At 51.8% G+C, this 23121-nt stretch overlaps 1 protein-coding gene across 3 annotated transcripts in view; it reads right to left on the bottom strand.

Moving 5' to 3' along the window:
* Positions 1 to 776: 776 nt before the first annotated feature.
* Positions 777 to 23121, bottom strand: part of SULT2B1 (sulfotransferase family 2B member 1) — an 84166-nt gene continuing 61821 nt past the window's right edge. For all 3 annotated transcript variants that reach the window (XM_061388913.1, XM_061388914.1, XM_061388912.1), the window contains 6 exons: positions 16245 to 16384; positions 9360 to 9568; positions 6657 to 6783; positions 6311 to 6405; positions 2897 to 3077; positions 777 to 996 (listed from right to left, as the gene is read on the bottom strand). In XM_061388913.1, coding sequence (XP_061244897.1) covers positions 803 to 996; positions 2897 to 3077; positions 6311 to 6405; positions 6657 to 6783; positions 9360 to 9568; positions 16245 to 16305 — 867 coding nt within the window. In that variant the 5' untranslated portion in view covers positions 16306 to 16384 and the 3' untranslated portion in view covers positions 777 to 802. The remainder of the gene's footprint in view (positions 997 to 2896; positions 3078 to 6310; positions 6406 to 6656; positions 6784 to 9359; positions 9569 to 16244; positions 16385 to 23121) is intronic.

Raw genomic sequence — 23121 nt, 5'->3', positions numbered from 1 at the left:
CCCAGTGCCCACTCTGGACCTCAGTGTCGCCTAGAAAATGGGCAGGAGGTCTCCATTAGGCGAGGTCCTAACAGCACATCTCCTGTTCCCGCCGCGTCAGAACTTCTCTGAGGAGACGCCTGGCTGAGTGGTCCCCGTGCTGGAATTGTGCGGGGGTGAAGATGGGGTTCTCGGGTCTGAGGGGAGGCTTCCTGAACCCGCCTGCGCTCAGGAGCTGTGGGGTAAAGTGAGCCTGGCCGCGGAGAGGAGAGAAGCGTCCGGGGAAGCCGAGCTGAATCCCGAGGCGCTGGGAAACAGGTCCAGGCCAGCGGAGGGGAAGCCAGCAGGGGCCGAGTCTGTTTCACGGGGGCTAAGTGGCGGATTGTTAGGGCTGCCCTTTACCTCTGCTCAGAATAAAGCTGCTTTATGCCAGAAACGTGCGTTTCCGCAGCCTCACGGGAGACCCCGGAGTCCAGACCTGGCTCCTTCGTCCCTCAGACCCCGGAACCCTGGCCCCCATCACTCTCCCTCCCCAGGATCCGGAGTCGGGTCGCAGCACTCTAGCCGGGGGGAGTCAGGTGCCCTGCGCTGGCCTCCCGGCCTCCATCTTCGCCTCTGGGAGAGGATTCTGGGTCACCGGCCCCACAGGCGTGCAGGGTGGGCTAGAGGACCTCGCCGTCCCCCAGGCCTTGGGCGCCCCCCTGGGGCCCCCATCCCAGCCTGCGAGTCCCCCGGCGGCGCCCCGGCTCGCCCGCCGGCGGCACATCCCCTCCGCGGCGCATCGAATAGCCCGCGCAGTAGAGAGACGCTTTTATTCTCAGGGTCACGGGTGGGGTGCTTCGGAGGCCTGATCTGGGTTGGGGCTCGGGCCGGGACCGGGGTCGGAGTCCGGACTGGCGTCCTCGGGGTCCACGTCCCAGGGGAAGGTCGGCAGCCCCCGCATCTGCTCGCGGTAGGCGCGGTCGAAGGCTTCACTCTGCGCCAACGTGAAGTGATTCTTCCAGTCACCGCAGACCCCTGGAGGGAGCGGAGGGAAGGCGGAGCTGAGGCGCAGCCAGAGCGTCGTGCCCCCGCCCCAAGAAGCCAGCACCCTCTCTCCCACCTCCTGGCCTTTGCCCATGCAGCGCCCTTTGCTAGAACCACTGTCCTTCCCCTCCCCCACCCCATATCTCCATTTTGCTGAAGGCTGACAGTTTATCACTGGCCACCAGTCGCCTGGCCAGACCCCCGGGCACCATTCTTGCCCCTCCCCGTCAGGCTCTCTCTGCCCTGCTCACCCCTCCAGCAGACCTCTCCCCTTCCCCCCAACCTAAGCTCTTAAATATCTACCCAGAGCATCCGCCTCCCCATCTAGCATCCTTCCCAGCGTTGTATCACCTCCTCTTCCACCTGTCCTTCACCTTCCTGGCTAGCACAGGGCTTCCTGGCTCCAGCGCTGCTCTGACACTGGGAGCCAGTGCTTTCACGGATCAGGCTGAAGATGTGCCTCTCACAGCCACTGAGCAGGTGAGGGGTGTGACTGCTAGCTCCATGTGCCCCGAGGCAAACACTTGGGTCCCTCAAGTTGCTTTTTTTTTAAAATTTATCTTAAAAAATTATTATTAGTTATTTTTTACTTTTTTGTTCTGTTTGGCCTTACCATACAGAATATGAGATCTTAGTTCCCAGGCCAGGGATCGAACCTGCACTCCCAGCAGTGGAAGTGCAGACTCTTATCTGCTGGACCAGTAGGGGAATCCCCCCTCAAGTTTCTCATCTCATGGGATAATCGGGGGCACCAGCCATTACCTGGAATCCTGGGGCCAAAGTCATTTGGGTCACAGTGTTTTGAAGTTTCGCAAACGCACAAACCACACGTTACATGACACCCCTAGTGAGGTTTCTGGGGGCTCCCTGTGACGGGCTGGCTAGTGGCGCCCCCACCAAGATGTCTATGACCTGACCCTTCGAACCTATGCACATGTGACCCGACATGGCAGAAGGGACTTCGCAGATGTCATTAAGTTAAAGATGTTAATGTTCAATGGCAAACATTCTTATAAGAGGGCCTTCCCAGGTGGCTCTAGCGGTAAAGAACCCACTTGCCAATGCAGGAGGTGTAAGAGACGCGGGTTCGGTCCCTGGGTCGGGGAGACCCCCTGGCCCAGCATTGTTGCCTGGAGACTCCCATGGACAGAGGAGCCTAGCAGGCTGCAGTCCATGGAATCGCAGACTGTAGCAACTTAGCACCCACTCACTCATCTTTATAAGAGGGCGCGGGGCGGGGGTCAGAGTCAGAGAGCAGAAGATGCTTTGAAGATGGAGGAAGGGACCACGAGCCAGGGAATACAGGCAGGTCTGGAAGCTGTGAAGGCAGGGAACTCGTTCCCCCCAGAGCCTCCATAGAAAACACGGTCCTGACACCTTAATTTTAGCTCAGTGAGGCTGATTTTGGACTTCTGACATCCAGAACAATAAGGCAGTGAATGTGTGTGTTTTTGTCCTTTATTATTATTATTTTGGCTGCACTGCACTATTTGGAAGACCTTAGCTCCCCCACCCTTGGACCACGGCAGTGGAAAGTGCTGAGTCCTGACCACTGGACCACCAGGAATTTCCCTGAACATGTGTTGTTTTAAGCCACTATGCGTGTGGTATTTGGTTCCAACAGGAATAGGAAACTAATACACTCCCACCCTCAGCCCGTCATCCAACACTTAACTATTTCTGGGGTGAACGTTAACCCTAAGAAGGGTTCACGAAGAAGACTCCAAACAGCCTCCTAGCGTTCAGAGCTGCTATGGCAACGCTCTTCAGCGTTTAGCATCAGCTGTGTGCCAAGCTCCGTGCTAACAGGCCCAGAGAGGTTAAGTGACTCGCCCAAGACACACAGCCAGGTGGTGGCCTAATGGGGCTTAGAGCCCCAGAGTCCCCTCACCTTTCCGGAGGAAGGCACCATGGCGCTGGTCCAGCAGGCTGTGGGGCAGCAGAGAGAAGTTGGACATGGGGTTGGCCTTCATGGCTTTGAAGGCCGAGTGTGCCACGACGGACTCCAGCGCCTCCTCGGCCAGTGGCCGGCTCAGGAACTGGCAGATGTGCTGCACGGAGCTGCGGAGATCCTGGGAGCAGAGGAGGCGTCAGCGGAAGGAGGGGACCCCAGGCCAGGAAGGGGCACCAGACCCAGAATCTGGATGCCTGAGCCCCCACCGCTGGAATCTGGGTGGGGGGGCAGGATTCTGTCTCTTTGCCTCAGTTTCCCCACCTGCAGGTGGAGGGGTTGGGCCGTGGCTTCTGGGGGTTTCTGCAGTGTGGGCTTTTGGAGGTTCTGTGGGGGCAAGGGAAGGATGGGTCTGGGTCGGAGGTCACAGCAGGAGGCAGGGGTTGGTCCAGCATCTCATGCAGAGTGAACGCTCCTTTAGATTCAAAATTGGTCTGTGCCCAACCCTGCCCCACTCCAGGTCCCAGAAGAGCCCTACCATTCACCCAGGGCCAAACTCCTGGCCTGGCCTTGGCTCCCCTTCCTCCCGACCCGCTCCCCCTCTTGCCCCTGTCAGTCGTCAGCCCCTGAGCCTCCTGCTTCAGCTCTCTGCCGCCTCCCCTCCTCTGTGCTCCCACAGCCCCCACCCCTGGCCCGGCCTCATTCTCTCCCTGTGAGCCCTCACCCCAGCCTCCGCCCTGGCCTTCTCACGGCCTCCCTGCCTCCAGTTCCCCACACCCAGAGCTGACCCTGTTCCTCCCCTGCTCCCAGCCCTCCTGTGGCTCCCCAGTGCCCCAATCCCCAGGCCTGGCTTTCTTTTTTTTTTTTTTAATATTTATTTATTTAACTGTACCAGGTCTTAATTGGGGCATGCAGAATCTAGTTCCCTGACCAGGGATCGAACTCAGGCCCCTGCATTGGGAGCATGGAGTCTTAGCCACTGGACCACCAGGGAAGTACCCCCCGCCCCGCCGCCACCAGGTCTGGCTTTTAAGGTCAGGCGTGGCCAGGTCTTTCATCTCCTTCCTGAGCGGTCCTCGATGTGGGCTTTGGCACGGGGCTGTCACAAAAGCCCTGCACCACCCTTCTCTGCCTGGCAAACTTACCCCTCCAGATGCCACCCAAACATCACCTCCCTTGTGACTGACGGTTCAAATCACTGTGGGTTAAGCACCTCCTGTGTACCCATCTCTAGTCCAGGACTCTCAGGTATATTTGTGCCAATCCTCCCAATGGCTTGGCAGAGAGGTATCATTACCCCCATCAGTGAGTGGAGGCTCAGAGAGGGAAAGACACTTGTCTAGGGTCACACAGCCAACAAGGAGCTCAGATTTGAGTCCCCAAAGTTCATGACCCTCTCGTCTATCTCCCTGCCTTCCCTGACATGCAGCACCTGGCACAGACGCTTGTGGTCAGCTCCACCGACCCCACGGCCTTGATTTTCCAGGTTATTCTTAGTTTCATAAGCATTTATCCTCTTGAACCGTTGATGTGTCCCAGAAATTCTAATGTGTTGGCTGTTCCTCACACCCAGGGGCAGCCCAGAAGCTCTGTCAGGCTGCGTGGCCCAGTTTTTGGTTCAGAGGATAAAGCTGGGTGGAAAAGATAGGGGAGGGGTGATGCCGAAGTCTTTTCTGGATCTTTCCATCAAAAGAGATTTACCAGAGTGGAAAATAAAATAAAATAAACCCATGGGATTCACAGTGAAGAGCTGTGTGCCTCGGGCAAGTTCTCAGCTCTCTTGAGGCTAAACTACCTCAGTTTGCTCCTCTATAAAATGGGAGCAATAATAATATTGGGGTCAGCCATTTAAATATACCATTTTCTGGACTTCCCTGGTGGCACAGTGGTTAAGAGTACGCCTGCTAATGCAGAGGACACGGATTCGATCCCTGATCTGGGAAGACTGCACATGCCTTGGAGCTACTAAGCCCGTGCGCCACAACTACAGAGTCCGCATGCGGCAACCACTGAAGCCTGCGTTCCTAGAGCCTGTGCTCTGCAACAAGAGAAGCCTGAGCTCTGCAATGAAGCAGAGTCCCTACTTGCCACCAGTAGAGAAAGGCCACACACAGCAGCAAGGGTCCGGAGCAAGCAAAATAGAAAATAAAATAAAGTATACCATTTTTTGCCATTTAAGAGGCTGAAACCTCCGCTATTATGGTTACCATAGCCAGATACGCCCTTGCTCGGAACCTAATCACTCTTACCTTGCACACTATGCTAACACTTTGCTGTCCCTTGTCAGATGGTCATGAGACGCCAATGCCAGGGACTGGGGTTCTCACAGCAACCCTTGAGCCAGCATTTTCCACCCATTTTTAAGGATGAGACCTCTGAGGTTCTGAGAGATTTTAAAGAGTCTTTCAATGGCTTTTCGAACACCAAAAGCCAGGCTCTTTCTGCTATACAGTGTCAACAGAAACCAGGACACAAAAAATACATGAAGCACACACGGGATGAGAATGTGTCTGGGGCCATGGGTGAACGAACACTGGAACCTCTTAGGTTCCTAGCCTCTCAGAATAGAGCTCTGTTAAGAACACAGAACAGGGGACTGCCCTGGCGGTCCAGTGGCTAAGACTATGCTTCCAATGCAAGGGGTTTGTGTTCGATCCCTGATTAGGGAACTAAGAGCCCACATGCCTTGAGGTGCCACAAAAATTTTTTAAAAAAATTTAAAAAGGAACATGGAACAGTTGGACACCTTCACTGTGGATCTGATCCAACTAGAAGCCCAGCGTCCTCCTTGCAGTCAGGCAAAGCCGTAGTCATTCTTCATGGCCCCTTCTTCCAGGCAGCCTTCCCTGATTTCCCCAGCCAGAAGGCCTTTCTCTCCCAGGTGCCTGTCCCAAGGACGTTCCACAGGGTCCAGCCAGGCTCTCTGTCTGCCTCCAAAGACCATTTTCTTCCATTGCTTCCCTCTGCCTTTTAGGTCACAACCATCAGGAAGCATCATCACTTCTTGAGGGTCAGGGTTCTGTAGCATCTCACTTAACCTCCCTTGCTTAGAGCCCACCTGTGGCTCCCACCTACTCAGAAAAAAGCCAAAGTCCTCACTCTGGGCCCCTATCCCCTCTCTGCCCTCGTATCCCACCCCACCCCCTCTCAGCTCTGGCCTCTTGGCTCCCTTTGGAACACTTCAATCACACTCTCACCTCAGGGCCTTTGCACCGACTATTCCCTTTGCCTGAGACACATTTTCCCCAGAGAGCTCCATGGCTCTCCCCTGACCACCCTTCTGAAAATCACGCCCATGTGCATTAGGGATGCTCTGCTCCCTGCTTGCCTTTTCTCCTTAGTTCTGTGGGAAGCGGAGCTGGTGGGTGGGAGGTGGAAGGGGGGGAGCAGGGCTGAGGTGGGGGAGGGGATCACCTGCTGCATCTCCTCGTAAGTAATAAACAGGAAGTTCTCTTTGCCCTTCATCCGAATCCAGCCCTTAATGTGGTCGAACCAGGAGCCAAACTGCACTGCGAGCAGAGAGACAGGAGGGTGAGGGACAGGGAGCCGAGCCAGCCCCCCTGGGGCTTGGAGGAGCCCAACCAACGCCCCATGGCCCCAGGCCTGGCCCCTCAGAGCTGGAGCCCTACCTCCAAGCCCCCACCACCCCACCACCCAGTCTCTGCCTTGCTGTCTCTCCCCACTTCCTTCTTGGCCCTCCTCCCATCTGGGCCTCCTTGGGGCTCACTGGCCCCCCAACCTCACATGCCCCAGTCCTCACCTTCGCCTTTAAGGAAGTTCTCCAGGAACTGGTCGGGCGTGCCAGGATCCTTCAACTGCCTGGCAATCTTGGAGTAGTGATAGAGTGAGATCGCCACATCCCGGGGGTTCCGGCCCATGTAGATCACCTGTGTGCGGGCAGGGGGAAGAGGGGAGAGGGTGTCAGTCCCTGAGGTTTCCTGACCTGCAGCCCTCTCCCTTCTGATATCTGCAGCAGGACGGACTCAGGGTAGACTTCTGGAGGGACTTCCCAGCTAATCAGGGTTCAGATCAGTTTGCCTCAGTCCATAGCAGGGGAGGGCACCCTCCAGCCACACTCTGGGAAAAGAGAGGGACTGTTTCGACACCAGGTAGAGGGGCAGTTTGGCTTCAAGAAATAAAGAGTGAAGGAGACAGGCATGCAGGGTAGGTGATGGAGATCATGGTGAGGGGCGATGACCAACAGAGAAAGGCGGCCACCTCTGCTTCCTATTCCCACGGCTGGGGCCCCAGCCTCCTCCCCAGCCTCCTAGCCTCCACACGGCCCCAGAGGCTCTTTCTACACCCACCTGACCGTGCCCTCCTTGGCCCTCTGCCCCCAGGTGGAGTCCCAGCCCCTGGGCCTGGCATTCAAGGCCCTGATGACCCGGTTCCAATCTGTTTGCCAGCTTGATGTTCTGCTACTAGCCTTACTCCAGCCCCATCAGATATGTCCTCTCTCAAGACCAAGGTTAGCCATGCAGGTGGTCAGTCACACCTACGTGGCCAACCTCCAACAAAAACCCTGGATGCCGAGGCTCGGGTGAGCTTCCCTGGTGTGTGACACTCCATGCGTGTTGTCACATGTCTTTGCCAGAGGACTGAGCACTGTCCATACAGCTCCACTGGGACAGACCCCATCAGAGCTGGTGCCTGGTCTCTTGTGGATGCGCTCCCAGGCACCTCTTCCCTTCACCAACTTTAATTTCTGTCCTTTCTCTGTGCTAAGTCGCTTCAGTCATGTCCGATTTTTTGCAACCCTATGGACTGTAGCCTGCCAGGCTTCTCTGTCTGTGGGGATTCTTCAGGCAAGAATACTGGAGTTGGTTGCTGTGCCCTCCTCCAGGGGATATTCCCAATCCGGAGACTGAACCTGAGTCTCTAGTGGCTCCTGCATTGCAGGCAGATCCTTTACCGCTGAGCCACCAGGGAAGCCTATCCTTTCATTGTAATAAGCTATAACTGTGATCATAACAGCTTTGCTGAGCTCTATGAGTCTTTATAGTGAATCACTGAGCCTGAAAGTGGTCTTAGGGACCCCTGGATTGCAATCCCCACCACTTCTCTGTCCGTACTCACTCCCTTCCTTGGTGATCACACCAGTCTCCTGGCTTTAATTCCTCTCTCCGTCTCTATTTCTTTATCTCTGTCTGTCTCTCTGTTTCTGTCTCTGTTTCTCTCTGTCTCTATTTATGTACACACACATCTCAACAGGTTGCAAACAGATGTGCCCAGCACACATCACTCCTGTCAAGCCCAGATTCGTCTCTCTCACTGTCCACCGGCATCCTCCACTTGGGTCACAGCAGAGCCCCCCACCTTCTCCCAAAACCTCTCCTTCCCTTCTCAGTCCACGGCAGCCCCAGCCTCCCAGCTCCTTACTGGACGTGCCAAACCCCCTGCCGTCACCCTTGACTGATGCTCCTCCCACACTCACATCCAACCTGCCGGCAAATATTCCTGGTTCCAGCTTCAGAATACACTCCAAACCCAGCCCTTTTTCCTTCACCTCCACAGCCACCGCCTTGTTTGTCTCCACGGCCACCTTGCACCTGGTCTGTCGCCTCCCCGCCCCCCTCCCTCCTCCCCTCCCCCGCCCCGCCCCGCACTCGCTTCTGCCCTCGCCCTGAGCGTCTGTTCCCTGCCTTGCAGCCAGAGGGCGCCCGGGAAAACCTAAGTTGGTCCCTGTTTCTCCTCTGCGCAGAGCCCGCCCCTGGCTCCTGTCCTCCTCAGAGACAAGCAAACTCCCCACCAAAGCCCGTGCGGCGCTTGCACATTGTGGCCCCTATTAAATCCCTGACCTCATCTCTGCTCCGCTCCCCTTGCTCACTTAGATCCAACCACACAGTCCTCCTGAGTAGACCTCAGGCCTGCCACACCCACCCCAGGGCCTTTGCACCTGCTCATGCCCCTGCCTGGAACATTCTTCCACCATCCCCGACACCCCCGTGGCTCCTCCCCTCACATCTCAAGTCTTTACTCAAATGGCATTGTCTTGCTGAGGCCTCCTTTGACCCCTCCGCTATTTAGAATTGCAACCCTTACCTCTAAGTCCAACCCCCACCTTCTCCTCCTTCTCGATGTGAATATATCATCTTGGATGTATTAACTATTTTCCTTATTTTTAAAAAGATGCTTATATAAATTTATTTGGGGTCCAGGATCTTAGTCCCCCAACCAGAGATCAAACCCATGCCTCCTGCAATGGAAGCGTGGAATCCTAACCACTGGACCGCCAGGGAAGCCCCAGCATTTTCCTTATCTATTCCATCTGTTCTTGGCCTGCCCCCTTTAGAGCGTGGGCTCCCAAGGCAGGTGTTCCTGGGCATGTGTTTGCTGCTGTTCTAGATCAGGACCAGGCACATAGTGGCTGCTTAACATGCTGAGTTCATCAGAGAGTTATGCTCCACCCCTCCTCCACTCCCCCCTGCTCCAGCGACACACACACCCCTCCCTCCTCCTGTACCTTGGCCTTGGAGTTGAAGAAGGCCTTGGCGAAGAGCTGGATGGGGAGGTGGGAACTCATGAGGCGGGGGCTGGGCTGGTTGGGGAGGCTGAAGGCGCCCATGATGGCTTCACACCAGGGCGACCGCTTCCAGATGGGCACCGAGTGGATCCAGGAGGGGTCTCCGTCCTTTAGGATTAAGCTCAGGATCTCAATCATCCAGTTGGTCCCTGTTGGGAAAAACTGGGCAAGTTAATCGGAGGTAGGGCTTCCCTGGTGGCTCACACGGTAGAGAATCCACCTGCACTGGAGGAGACCCAGGTTCGATCCCTGGGTCGAGAAGATCCCCTGGAGGAGGAAATGGCAACCCACTCCAGTATTCTTGCCTGGAGAATTCCATGGAGAGAGGAGCCTGGCGGGCTACAGTCCATGGGGTCGCAAAGTGTCAGACATGACTGAGCCACTAACACTTTCACTTCCCCCCTGCCTGCGGGCTGGATGCAGAGATGCCAGTGGAAACTGGGGCTCCTGGGGATGGCAGAGCCATAAAGCGGAAGAAGCGAGGATGCCGGAATCTGCATGGATACCCCCCACCCTGCCCTCCATCCATCCCACACTGGTTGTGCAGAAGGCAAATGCCCCCCCCACCTCCACCCCCAGGGTACATAGGATTCATTCCCTATAGACCAAAACTGCAAGAAGAGAACAGCCAGACAGTTAAAGGAGGAGGCTGGGTCCTGTCCAGACCACATAGTTTTCGTTCTTGAAATCAGGAGACCTGCCCAGCCACACTTGCACAGAAAGGATCCTTGGAGTTCAAAGGGGAATGATGTCAAGAGATGTTCTACCCAGACCCCTTCCGGTAAAATTCATCTTGGCTAAGAGTTGCGTGTGCACACATGGGAAGATCCTGAGATATACCAAATACGGACTGTGAACCAGGCAAATCAAAATGATTGGCCAAAGGAAACCCGGAAGAAATGCCCCATAAAAGTAATTCAAACTGCCACAAAGGTGCGACTCAGAGACTCTCCCCCTGAGTCGGCCCGTGTACCTTTTCCTCTTAATACATAACTTGACTCGCGTCATGACTCTCCTTTTGGTAGAAATTCTTTTCTGCAAAGCCAGAGGGCCAGGGCCCTTATCACTGTCCACTGGTCTAGTAGCTGGGATCTGGCACTCTTACCGCCTCGACCCAGCCACTCTCTGGCTGGGAACCCAAGCCCGGCTCTAAGCCATTGCAGGCCGATGCCACCTGAGATCAGTTAGAATTTACAGGAATGAGAATAGATTCCTTTTTTTTTTTTTTTTTGCCTCACCACATGGCTTGTGGGATCTTTGTTCCCTGACCAGGGATTGAGACCAGGCCCTGGGCAATGAAAGCATGGAATCCTAACCACTGGGCTGTCAGGGAATTCCCGAGAAATAAATTTCTATTGGGTCAGCCTAATGAGATTCTGAAGCACTCCATTAATACACAGAGGAAGCTGCAACTGAATTCAGGTGGCTGGACTTAAAATCTCAGCGCTTTTCACTACCGCTTCTTGGGAATAAGCCCTTGATTTCTTTGGTGGTGGTTTAGTCACTTGGTCGTGTCGGTCTCTTGCGACCCCATGGACTGTAGCCCGCCAGGCTCCTCTGAACATGGGATTTCCCAGGTAAGAATACTGGAGTGGGTTACCATTTCCTTCTCCAGGGCATCTTCCTGATCCAGGGATCGAACCTGCATTGCAGGCGGATTCTTAACCAACTGAGCCATAGTGCCACAAACATCACATTGTAGGAAGGGGATCTCATTCATGACCAGGTTCACAAGTCTGGGTTCCAGGAGACTGCCGGCAGGTCAGATGAGAAATAACAATAATATGAACAATCACTTGGTCTTAGTGTTACATCGTCCTGGATTCTAACAACTACCCTGTACCAGTTCCCAGTGTATCATCTCTCAGCTCCAAACCCGTTCCTGGTTCCCTGTTCCTTGACTTTGGAGCTGGAGAGTATGATCAGATCTCATTGGCCACCTGGCGCAATGTGACGCTTGGTCAGTAGAGGGCGCTGGAGGAACCCTGCAGAAGGATGTGGTTTCTCTTCCTGGTTCTCCGGCTTCCCCCAGAAGGTTTTTTAAAAAAAATATTTATTTATTCATTTTTAGTTGAGCTGGGTCTTCCTTGTGGTGTGAGGGCTTCTCACTGAGATGGCTTCTCTTGTTGCAGAGCAGGGCCTCTAGGCACGTGGGCTTCAGCAGTTGTGGCTCTTGGGCTTAGTTGCTCCCGGGCATGTGTGATCTCCCTGGACCAGGGATCGAACCCGTGTTCCCTGCACTGGCAGACAGATTCCTAACCACTGTATTACCAGGGAAGTCTCCCAGATGGCGCCTGTGACGGACAGAGGCCAGCAGCGCAGTGCGCAGAAAGATGCAGCAGTGTGTATAAAGTTTATATTGTGTATAATTGCAGAAGATGGGAAACCAGGATATGTGAATCAATAAGGAACTAGTTCAACAAGTAAAACAAGGATTCTTGTACATCCAGTGTTATGAAATACTATGGAACTGTAAAAACCAACAAAATCCCAGGAAGCTCTTTGTTTACAGTTCTAAGATGGGATGGTGTCAAAATACAAGGAAAAAGAAGGCAAAACCATTAAAAAAAATGAAGCAGAATGATGTGTATCATTTGTTAACTTTTGTGGGAAAAAAGTAACCAAAAAATGTACGTTTTTGCTTGTACATAAAATTCTGAAAAGATACACAGAGACTGTTGGTGACTTGGGAGGAGAGGAATCTTTTGTACCTCTTTAATTTTGAACTATGAATACATGACTTTCTAAGAGAAATTAACATATTTTAAACTTAAAAAAATCTAGAATAACTAGACATCATATGCAAAGAACCTTGATCTATACCTCATACTATGTGTAAAAATTATCTTAAAATGAATCTTAGACTTTAGTGTAAAATCTAAAACTGTAAAATTTCTGGAAGACAAAAAAGCCATCTTTATGACCTTGGTTTAGGAAAAGTTTCCTTAGCTATGACATCAAAGTCTGATCCATTAAAGAACAAATTGACAATGGGAGCTCATCAAAATTCAAACTTTTGCTCTGAGAAGACACTGAAAAGAAAATGAAAAGACAAGCCACAGACTTGGAGAAAATGCCTGTAAAAAGCATACCTGATAAAGGATGCATACTCAGATTACATAAAGAGCTCTCAAAACTCAATAATTAGAAAATCAACCAACCAATTAAAAAGAGTACAAAAAAAATCTGAGCAGACACATTGCTGAAAAAGGTATATAATAGCGGACTTCCTGGGTGGTCCAGTGGTTAAGAATCCACCTGCCAATGCAGGGGACACAAGTTCCATCCCTGGTCTGGGAAGATCCCACATGCCTCAGAGCAACTAAGCCCGCTCACCGCTATTACTCAGCCCTGGTTGCACAACTAATTGAAGCCTGCGTGCTCTAGGGCCCACGAGCCAAAGTTTCTCAGCTTGTATGCCGCAACTATTGAAGCCTGAGCGCCCTAGAACCCACACGCCACAGCTACTGAGCTTAAGTGCTGCAACTGCTGAAGCCCAGGCACCTAGAGCCTGTGCTCTGCAGCAAGAGAAGCCACTGCAATGAGAAGCCCGAGCACCACATGAAGAGTAGCCTTCACTCGCTGCAACTGGAGAAAGCCTGCACAAAAAGCAAGGAAGGCCCAGTGCTGCAAAAAAAAAAAAAAGATATATGATGGTTTGTAAGCCTCTGAAAAAATGCTCAGCTTCATCAGCCAGTAGACACATGCAAATACAAGCCACAATGAAATACGAGAGCACGTCTGTTAGAATGATTTTGCAGGGACTCTCCTGGTGGTCCAGAGGTTAAGACTTCCTGCTTCCACTGCACATAGCAGGGGATCTGCCCCTGGTTGGGGAACTAGGATCCCACATTCCCTGTGGTGTGACCGAAAAAAAAAGAAAAAGAATGTTTTTAAAAAAAAACTTGACAATATCAAGTGTTGACAAGGAAGCAGAGCATCTGGAGTCCACCGATCTTGCTGGTGGGAACACAAGAGGGTAAACAGCTTACCCAAAAGTACAAGAGGGTTTCCACTTTGGAGCCGGTTTGGCAGTTTCTCAAGTTAAGCGTCTGGACTTCCATAAACTCAACAGTCCCACTGCTAAGTATTTACCCAAGATAAGTGGAGAAGTATTTCCATGCAGAGACCTGTGTGAGATGAATTATGGCAGTTGTATTTGCCATACTCAACCCAACCTGGAAACAAGCCAAGTGTCCTTCAGCAGATGAATGTATAAAATCACCATGGTCCATCCATTTTCTGGAGAACTCCTCAGCAATAACAAATACAACAACTTGGAGGAATCTAAAATGCGTTGCTGGGGCAGGTGTAGGAAGGAGAGGGTGGGACAGGTGGAGAGAGTAGCATGGAAACGTACGTAAAACAGATAGCCATTGGGAGTTTGCTGTCTGACTCAGGGAACTCAAACCGGGGCTCTGTGACAACCTGGAGGGGTGGGATGGGGTGGGAGGTGGGAGAGAGACTCAAGAGGGAGGGGACATACATATACTGATGGCTGATCTATGTTGACGTATGGCAGAAGCCAACACAATATTGTAATTATCCTTCAATCAAAAATAAATTAAGAAAAAAAATACATTACTCTGAGTGAAAGACGTCAGTCTCAAAAGTTACATGGAGTATGACTCCTTGTGTGTGGCATTTTGGGAAAGGCATAACTACAGGGGCAGGAAATGGATGACTGGTTGCTGGGGGTGGGGTGAGGAGAGAGCTGACCACAGAAGGTGTGAAGGGATTCCTGAGGGCAGGGAAAGCACCGAGTCCTGGCCATTCAGGGCGCCAGGGAATTCCCTGAACCATTCTACATCTCAACTGTAGTGTTTCCTGTGTATGTCTATCAAAATTCACAGAACTCCAAGAGAAATGAAAATATGTCCATAGGCAGATTTGTATATCTATGTTCCTACAAGCATTATTAAGAGTCAGAGAGTGAAAACAACCCAACTGACTGCTTATCAACTGATAAATGAATAAGTATACCTAATAGTATACCCCTTCAGAAAAGAATCCACCAGCAGTGCAGAAGACACGGGTTCAATCCCTGGGTCAGGAGGATCACTGGAGAAGGAAATGGCAACCCATTCCAATACCTTTGCCTAGAGAATCCCATGGACAGGGAAACCTGGCGGGCTACAGTCCACAGTGTCACTGAGAGTCAACTGAAGCCACTGAGCACGCAGGCAGTACACTCATATCATGAAACATTATTCTGCTATAAAAAGGAATGAAGCACTGACAATGATGTGTGTCAACCTCAGAAACATGCTGGAACTTCCCCGGTGGCTCAGCGGTCAAGAGTCTGCCAATGCAGGAGACATAGGTTCAATGCCTAGTCCAGGAAGATCCCTCGTGCTTCAGCAACTAAGCCCAAAATGCACCACAACTACTGAGCCTGGGCACTAGAGCCTGCAAAACCACAACTCCTGAGCCCACGTGCCGAAACGACGGCAGCCTGTGCTACCTACAGCCCCTGCTCCACAGCAAGAGCAGCCACCGTAATGAGAAGCCCGGGCACTGCAAGTGGAGGGTAGCCCCCACTTGCCACAGCTGGAGAAAGCCCACACACCCACGAAGACTCAGCATAGCCGAAAATAAATAATAAATAAATAAAATTATTTTTAAAAAGTGGGCTAAGTGAAAAAAAGCCAGACACAAAAGACCAGCTCTTGTACTAGTCTACTTACACGAAATGTCCAGAATGGGCAAAATCATAGAGTAAGAAAGCAGAATAACGGTGCCTAAGCCTTGAGGGTGGAGGGGGCGGGTTGGAGGTGATGGCTAATGGGAACAGGGTTTCTTGTTGAAAGTGAAGTGAATGTGTGAATGCCTCAAGCATGTCTGACTCTTTGCAACCCCATGGACTGTGGCCCGCCAGGCTCCTCTGCCCATGAAATTCTCCAGGCAAGAATACTAGAGTGGGCAGCCATTCTCTTCTTCAGGGGATCTTCCTGACCCAGTGACTGAACTGGGGTCTCCTGCATCACAGGCGGATTCTTATCTGAGCCACCAGGGAAGCCCTGTAAGTAATGGAAATGTTCTAAAACTGACTACAGTCATGGTTTGCACAACTCTGTGAGTATCCTACAGCCAAAGAACTGTGTACACTTTCCAATGCGTGGATTTGGAAGTATACAAAGCGTATGGTATGTGAATTATTCTTTTAAGTGTTACCCAAAAAATCCTCATAGAACTCTCTGTTGAAAAGGGTGAGTATAACATTTTGAAATTCTTCAAAAATATTTTGAAAAAATATCTTTGTTCAGAGCTGTGTCTCTGCACCTGGCAGACAGTTAGTAAGTAGCATTTCAGTAACCAAATGAAGAAAATTAAGATCTTTCCTTCCGCCCTCTCTTCCTCCCTTCCTTTCACGAATATTTATTGAATGTGTTTCACTGTTTTAGGCTCAAAGAACACAGTCACGATCAAGAGGAAGCAAAATATCTACCCTCATGGAGCCAGGTTCTAGTGAGGAAGACAGACACTAAATCAACCAAGGAAAATATAGTACAGTGGCTGGCAGGGAAGACAAGTATGAGGAGACTTCAAGGATGGAGAAGCTGTTTTAGCCAGGAAGGTCTCAAAGACCCAGCATAGGGGCCGGGAGGGAGCCAGGCACTCAGGGATCCGGGGAGGGGTGCCCCCTGGCGGAGGGACCGGCCATTGCAAAGACTTGGCTCTGAACAGAACAAACGGGTCCCCGTCCCCACCGCCCCTCCCGCGTTCTTCTCCCGCTTTGTCCTCGGTGTCACCCTCTCACCCTCGGCCCCACACTCACCCAGCACTCTCCCTAGTGCCCCCCTCCCGACCCGGCCCGGCAGGTACCTGACTTGGGGTAGGTGACGATGAAGATGTCATCGTCGTGTACTTCGGCGTTCTCTACCATGCTGATGCTCTCAGGTGAGTAGATGCCCACGGGGAAGAGGATGCCTTTGTACCTGAAGTATTCGCCTGACAAATTCTGGCTGTAGGAAGGTAGGGGAGACACCGTGAGGACCGGAGACGAGGCAAGGACAGAGGTCACCCTTGGGAGAGCCTGCTTTTTTTAATTTTAATTTTTTTTTTTTTGTCATGCTGCCTCATGCAGGATCTCAGTTCCTCGACCAGCGATAGAACCCACGCCCCCCAGTGGAAGCTCGGAGTCTTAACCACTGGACTGCCAGAGAAGACCCAAGGGGCCTGCGTTTGAGCGTCCTTCGAGGTCCCAGGAGCCTGCCCAGGGGTCCAGCTTTACAGCAGACGCTTCCAGAACTGATGGCGACAGAAAGTGGAGAAGGGATCTTAGGGCAGAGGACAGAGGGCTACCAAGGACATGGGCGAGGAGCACTCCGTTCATTAGTAGAACTTTCTCTGCACCTCGTTTCCTCATCTGCAAAGTAAGGCTGATTTACTAACACCTGGTAACAATTCTGGGCTTCCCTGGTGGCTCAGAGGGTAAGGAATCTGCCTGCAATGCAGGAGACCTGGGTTTGATCACTGAGTCAGGAAAATCCCCTGAAGAAGGGAATGGTAGCGCACTCCAGTATTCTTGCCTGGAGAAATCCATGAATAGAGGAACTTGGCAGGCTACAGTCCATGGGGTCCCAAAGAGTCAGACACAACTGAATGATTAACACTCTGACTTCACTTCATAATATTCGTACGAAATGACAATGATTGGTATCTCCATTCTCTGGATGAGGACATCGAGGCCCAAAGAGGTCAAGTGACTTGCCCAAAGTCACACAGCTGGCGGGACACACAGCACTTCACCCCTGCAAAATGGGACTAAGCGCTTTCCTTATGTATACTCTTCCCCCCAACCCTCAAAGAAGATGCTCAGTCACCACCTCCATTTTACAAACACAGGCCAGAGGAGTCAGGTGCCCTGCCCATTTCTGCACAGCCACTGAGACGCAGAGCCGACCTGCGAAACCTGTATGTGCAGTCACCCGGGAAGCCGGAACAGTCTTCAACTTCAAGCCCCTCACTGAAGCCACTTTCCCCAAAACCCTGCAGTGTGTTCACAGAGCCATACAGGGACATACAGCTTCCCAAAGTGAGATGCTTTGAGAGCAATCCATTTAATTCTCTGACTCTGTGCTATGGCAGCCTCCCCTGGGGTTTCCTGTCTGTGGCGTGGGAGAGAGATAGGTATTTGGGGGACCTTGCTAAGGTGAAACTGAGCTGAAGATACATTTCACTGGACTTCTGTGGGATATTTACAAGGTTGGCCGGCACGTCTGTGTATTGTTACGGGGATGGTGAGCTGGTTGGGTGCAGGAATTGCTTCTGGGAGCGCTGGTTGGGCATACAGACAGGAAGGTTAGGGACATGGAAGTCGGATCATGATATCACATGTCCAAGGGAGCTTGGCGTCAAAAGTATGGCATATGGGAGGAGACTCAGATTTTTGATTTTTACTTTTTGGTATGGGCTTCCCTGACAGCTCAGACAGGAAAGAGTTTGCTTGCAACGCAGGAGACCTTGATTTAATCCTTAGGTTGGAAAGAACCCCTGGAGAAGAGGATGGCAACCTGTTCTTGACTGGAGAATTCCATGGACAGAGGAGCCTGGTGGACTACAGTTCATGGGGTCACAAAGAGTCAGACTCCATTGAGCAACTAACACTTTCGCTTTCTTCACGAGGCATGTGGGATCTTAGTTCCCTGACCAGGCGTGGAACCTGTGCCTATTTGCAGCGGAAGCATGGGATTTTAACTGCTGGACTGCCAGGCAAGTCCCTAAAATAATTGCTTTTAATAAAAAGGAAGTGAGGTGAGTGTTGGACCCAGTGAGGTTGAAACCCCAGCTGACTTGCACAGGCCTTTTCTGTTATTTCTTCCTCATCTGCCCAGTTGACAGATGAGAAAACTGAGGCCCACTGAAGGCTGAAACTTGCCCAGGGATCTCCCAGTGTCCTTCCTGAAGGCCTCCACCAGAGGGATGGGGAATTTCTCCAGGGCTTTCAATCAGGCTCAGGCTTGCAGGAGAAAGACGAAAGCTAGAGTACTGTTTCCCCAGATCCCAGGAGGGTTCTGGGGAGCCCAGGTAAGGCTTGGCCCAGCCAGCCAGGGTTGCCAAAGGGCAGAGTCCCAAGGTGGCGGGGCTCAGAGGAGGCTATGGAGGAAGTTGGCAGGTGGGCTATGGTCTGCTTGCCAAGGCCCCTTTTGTTCCTGGTGAGGGGACTGGAAAGGAGGGGCTGGTTACCTTAGAGGGGTGGTGGCAGGGGCTTTGCAAGCTCTGCTTCTTAGTATGTCCCAAAGTGGGACAAGTGTGAATGAGAGTGTTCTGAGGGACTTCCCTGGTGGTCCAGTGGCTAAGACTCTGAGTTTCCAGTGCTGGGAGCCTAGGTTCAATCCCTGGTTAGGTAACTAGATCCCACATGCCTTACTCAACTAAAGAGTTCTCAAGTCGCAACTATAGATTCCACAATGAATATCGAAGATTCTGCACACCACAGCTAAGACCCGGTGCAGCCAAAATAAATAAATATTCAAAAACAAATATTTTTTTAAAGTGTGGTTCTGGAGCCGGGCGTCTCGGGTTCAGAGTTGAGCTTTGGCACTCCCTAGCCGAGGTAAGGCCCAGTGCTTAATCTCTCTGTGCCTTGGTTTCCTCAACTGTAAAATGGGGATAGAAGAAGTCACATAATATCTTGGTTAACAGCATAAACCCTGGAGCCAGAATCCATGAGCTTGAATTCTTCCTCCCTCTAGCTGTGTGGCTGTGGGTAACTCACTTGACCTCTCTCCGCTTCAGTTCTTTCATGCATAAAATGGGGATAATAAGTAAACATTACCTCATAGGATGGTTGTGAGCATGTAACAAGTGCTTAGAAATGGGCCTGGCATAAGAGTATGCATTATATAAATGTTTCTTAATTTTTGGTGGGAGGATTTAATGTATCATTTGACTTGTAGTCGAGTCAAGATAGGATTTGACTCGTAGACCACGTTCAATAAATCTGGACTACAATTATTGTTATTATACCCATTAATAGAGGCAACACTAGACGTTGTGTGAGCCCAGAGGAGAGGTTAGTTGGCACAACCTTTGGCACACAGTAGGCCCTCTGCTGGCCCTCAGCACGTTGTAATTAACTTTACTGTTCAGGGATGTCAGAGGCTGAGCACAGGCAGCGGAATTAGTGATGTCACTAGTTGTCAGGCAGATTTAACCCAGTGGGCGGGACCGTGAGGTCATCAGTCACTAGGCAGATTAGCTGCTAAGTGCCTGGGTCTTGGCTACGGTGGGTTCCCTGTGTTCTCTCGGCCCTAGGCAGCAGATCTCACCTCTCTGAGCCTCAGTTTCCTCCTCTGACACGTGAAGATAACGGTAATCTCAACCTCAGGGTTTTAATCCTACCTAAAGATTAAAAGGGATAATATATGCTAAGTCCTTGACTCCTGACTGATGCTCAAGACACCTAAACTCCCTTTAGCGTTCAGTGCTATTTTAGACTTTGATCTCACCAACAGCTCCTTAAGAAAGAAATGTCCTCCCCAGCTTATGGAAGAGGAAAATGGAGTTGCAAACAAGGAAAAGATCCTGTGCCCTTCAGAGGTCTCTGAAATATTCACTGAATGCATACATGCATAAATATGAGGGTGTCCCACCATCCCTTGGGCTTCCCGTGAGGCTCAGCTGGTAAAGAATCCGCCTGCAATGCGGGAGACCTGGGTTCGATCCCTGGGTGGGGAACATCCCTGGAGAAGGGAAAGGCTACCCACTCCAGTATTCTGGCCTGGAGAATTCCATGGACTGTATAGGCCATGGGGTCACAAAGAGTCGGACACAACTGAGCGACTTTCACTCACACCATCCCCTTTAGCACAATCTCCAAACTGGGGGACCAAGCCCCACTCCAGGAAGCCAGGGTGGAATCCACAGTGCTAATACATTGTTGGTGCCTAACCAGTATTTGACTGAATGAATGAATGAATGAATGTGTGAATGAATGAATGAATGTGTGAATGAATGAATGAATGAATGCGGATGAATGAATGTTTGAAGGAATATGTGATGAATATGTGAATGAATGAATGAATGTGTGAATGAATGGACAATTGAAAGTTTGAATAAATAAATGAATGCATGAACGTGTGAGTGAATGAAGGGGGTCATCTGGACAAAAAGTTAAGGAAAGTTAAAGAGCACTTGTTACATCCGTTCGTGTTCCTCCAGGGTTCTCAGTCCCCAGCATTTTTAGAATCCCCCAGGGAGATGTCAGAAACTCCCGAAGCCCAGCCTCATTCCAGGTTAACAGTGTCCAAACCTCACCACTGCGCCCCTTGAGCCCAGAACAACCAGCTACTCAATAAATGACTGAGCATCAATATTCAATTAGCAATCAAGGCATGATGGGGGTGAGCTGGGACCTCCCCGTATGTCACGAGGCTACAGGTGAGAAAATGGAGGTTGAGGGAGAGGGAACCATGTGACCAAGGCCACTTGGCAAGCACCAAACAGAGCTGAGATGTGACCTTGAGCCCCACAGACAGTTCCGTTCTGGATCCTCCTTCCTCACATCCCCCCACTCCCGCCAAAGCCACCCAACGCACCGAGCACTATGCCAGCCTCTGGCTTTTGTGTCTGCCATTCCTCCCACCAGGAATGCTGTCTCCCTGCATTTGAGCATGGTGGCCTGGCTGGGGTTGGGGGGGTGGAGGAGCGGGGATCTGGAGTCCTGCTTGGCTGAATCTTACTGTGTGTCCCCAGACGGGTGCTGTGCGTCCCGTCTTCTCTCCCCACCTGGTAAATTAAATCTGGCCCCGGGGTGACCTTGCTTCTCCCTGGGTTCTGAGCCCAGTTGGTTTCCAGGTCAGCTCCAGGCCCTGTGGCACGCAGCGATTGCTCGGCTGGAGCCGAGGAATGAAGATGACAACTGGGCTGGGGGCAGAGGCCTGCAGCAGGAGGAACAGCAGACAGCTCACGTGATGGGCAGTGGGCCAAGGTTGTAACTAGCCTCCTCAAAGGGGCCTGGCCTGGGACTTCCCTGGTGATCCGGTGGCTAGGACTCCACACTCCCAACACAGGGGGCCCTGGGTTCGATCCCTGATCAGGGAACTAGATCCCACATGCCACAACAAAGACCCAGCACAGTCAAATAAATAAAAATAAAATAAATAAAAACTTAAAAAAAAAAAAAAAAAGCCTGGCCTGCCCTGCTAGGGAGACCCTGGGACACAAGACTACAAATGGCCCAACCCAGTGATCCTCCTTCCTGCCACCCCCAGACCTCCCCGTCCCTCCGGCCCTGGCTCTTCCTCTTGTTCCCCACCACCCTGGTCCAGCTCAGCTCTCCTCCTTGCCCTCTGGATCCTCAACCCAGCCTCCTCCCCAGTCTCTTGGCCTCCAGTTTCTCATTCCTGTTCTTCTCTGATTGGCCCCAAGCTCAAGGCCCTACATAGCCTGGTGGAGGGGAAGTGTATCAGAACTTGGGTGCCATCCATCAGTATTTTTGTTGAAGGGACTTCCCTGGTGGTCCAGTGGCTAAGACTGTGCTCCCAGTGCAGGCGGCCCGGGTTCGACCCTTGGTCAGGCAACTGGATCCCACATGCGGCAGCTAAGCCCTGGGTGCAGCCAAATAAGTAAATATGTGCGTTGAAAAAATAAAAATAGCACTCACAGTGCTCCCTGGCCTGACATTCCTCATTCCATTATAAGCCTTAATTTGCTTATCCCCTCAACAACCCTAGGAGGCCACCCAACATTGCTACCCCTGACTTTCAAATGAGTAAGTAGAGGCTCCGAGAGGCAGCGTCACTAGGCTGCTATCACACAGCGGCAGAGGGCAGAACTGGGGTCTGAACCCAGGCAGTGTGGCCCTGCAGGCTGCACCCTGAACCGCCCCTTGCCATGGGGGTAACCCCTCCCCAGTCGCCATTCAGTTGTTCTCAGGTAAGCTCATCCTGGGCACAGGCTGTAGGGGCTCGAGGGTGGAGGGGGGTCAGGAAGACACAGATTTGACCTCAGGCAACGCACATAACCTAAGTCTCAGTGTCTACCTCCTTCCCCTTGGTCACAGGACCATTTAACTCATAGGTGTATGTGACCATTATGAGTATTATATTGTATACTAGGGCTTCCCGGGTGGCTCAGTGGTAAAGAATCTGCCTGCCAACACAGGAACTGCAGGAGACGTGGGTCCGATCCCTAGGTCGGGAAGATCCCCTGGAGGAGGGCATAGCAACCCACTCCAGTATTCTTGCCTGGAGAATTCCGTGGACAGAGGAACCTGGCAGGCTACAGTCCGTGGGGGTCGCAAAGAGTCGGACACGACCTAGCAACTTAAACAACAACCATAATTGTATATTAATAGACTTCCATGAAATATCTTAATATAAGCAAAGATTTTAAAGCAGAGTTTCTCCCTCTCCTGGGAATTCACCCGAGAGAAATGGAAACTCATGTTCACATCAACATGAGTACTCAAGTGTTTATAGCTGCCCTGTTCATAATCTCCCCAAACGGGGAAGAATCCAAATGTCCTTCAGCGGGTGAGTGGATAAACAGTGGAACACGCACACCATGCGATACTACTCAGCAATGACAAAAAACGAACCTTTGATACCCACCACCACACAGATGGGTCTCACAGGCATTGGGCTAAGTTAAGGAGGCCAGTCTAAGGAGGTCACGATGTGTATATTTCCATTTACACGCCTGTAGTGGCCTGAATGATGGCCCCCAAAGAGGTCCATGTTCCAGTCTCTGGAAC

The sequence above is a fragment of the Bos javanicus genome, chromosome 18 (genome assembly GCF_032452875.1).
Source record: "Bos javanicus breed banteng chromosome 18, ARS-OSU_banteng_1.0, whole genome shotgun sequence".
In the NCBI taxonomy this organism is placed as follows: Eukaryota; Metazoa; Chordata; class Mammalia; order Artiodactyla; family Bovidae; genus Bos; species Bos javanicus.
This window is presented reverse-complemented; position numbering and strand designations above follow the sequence as displayed.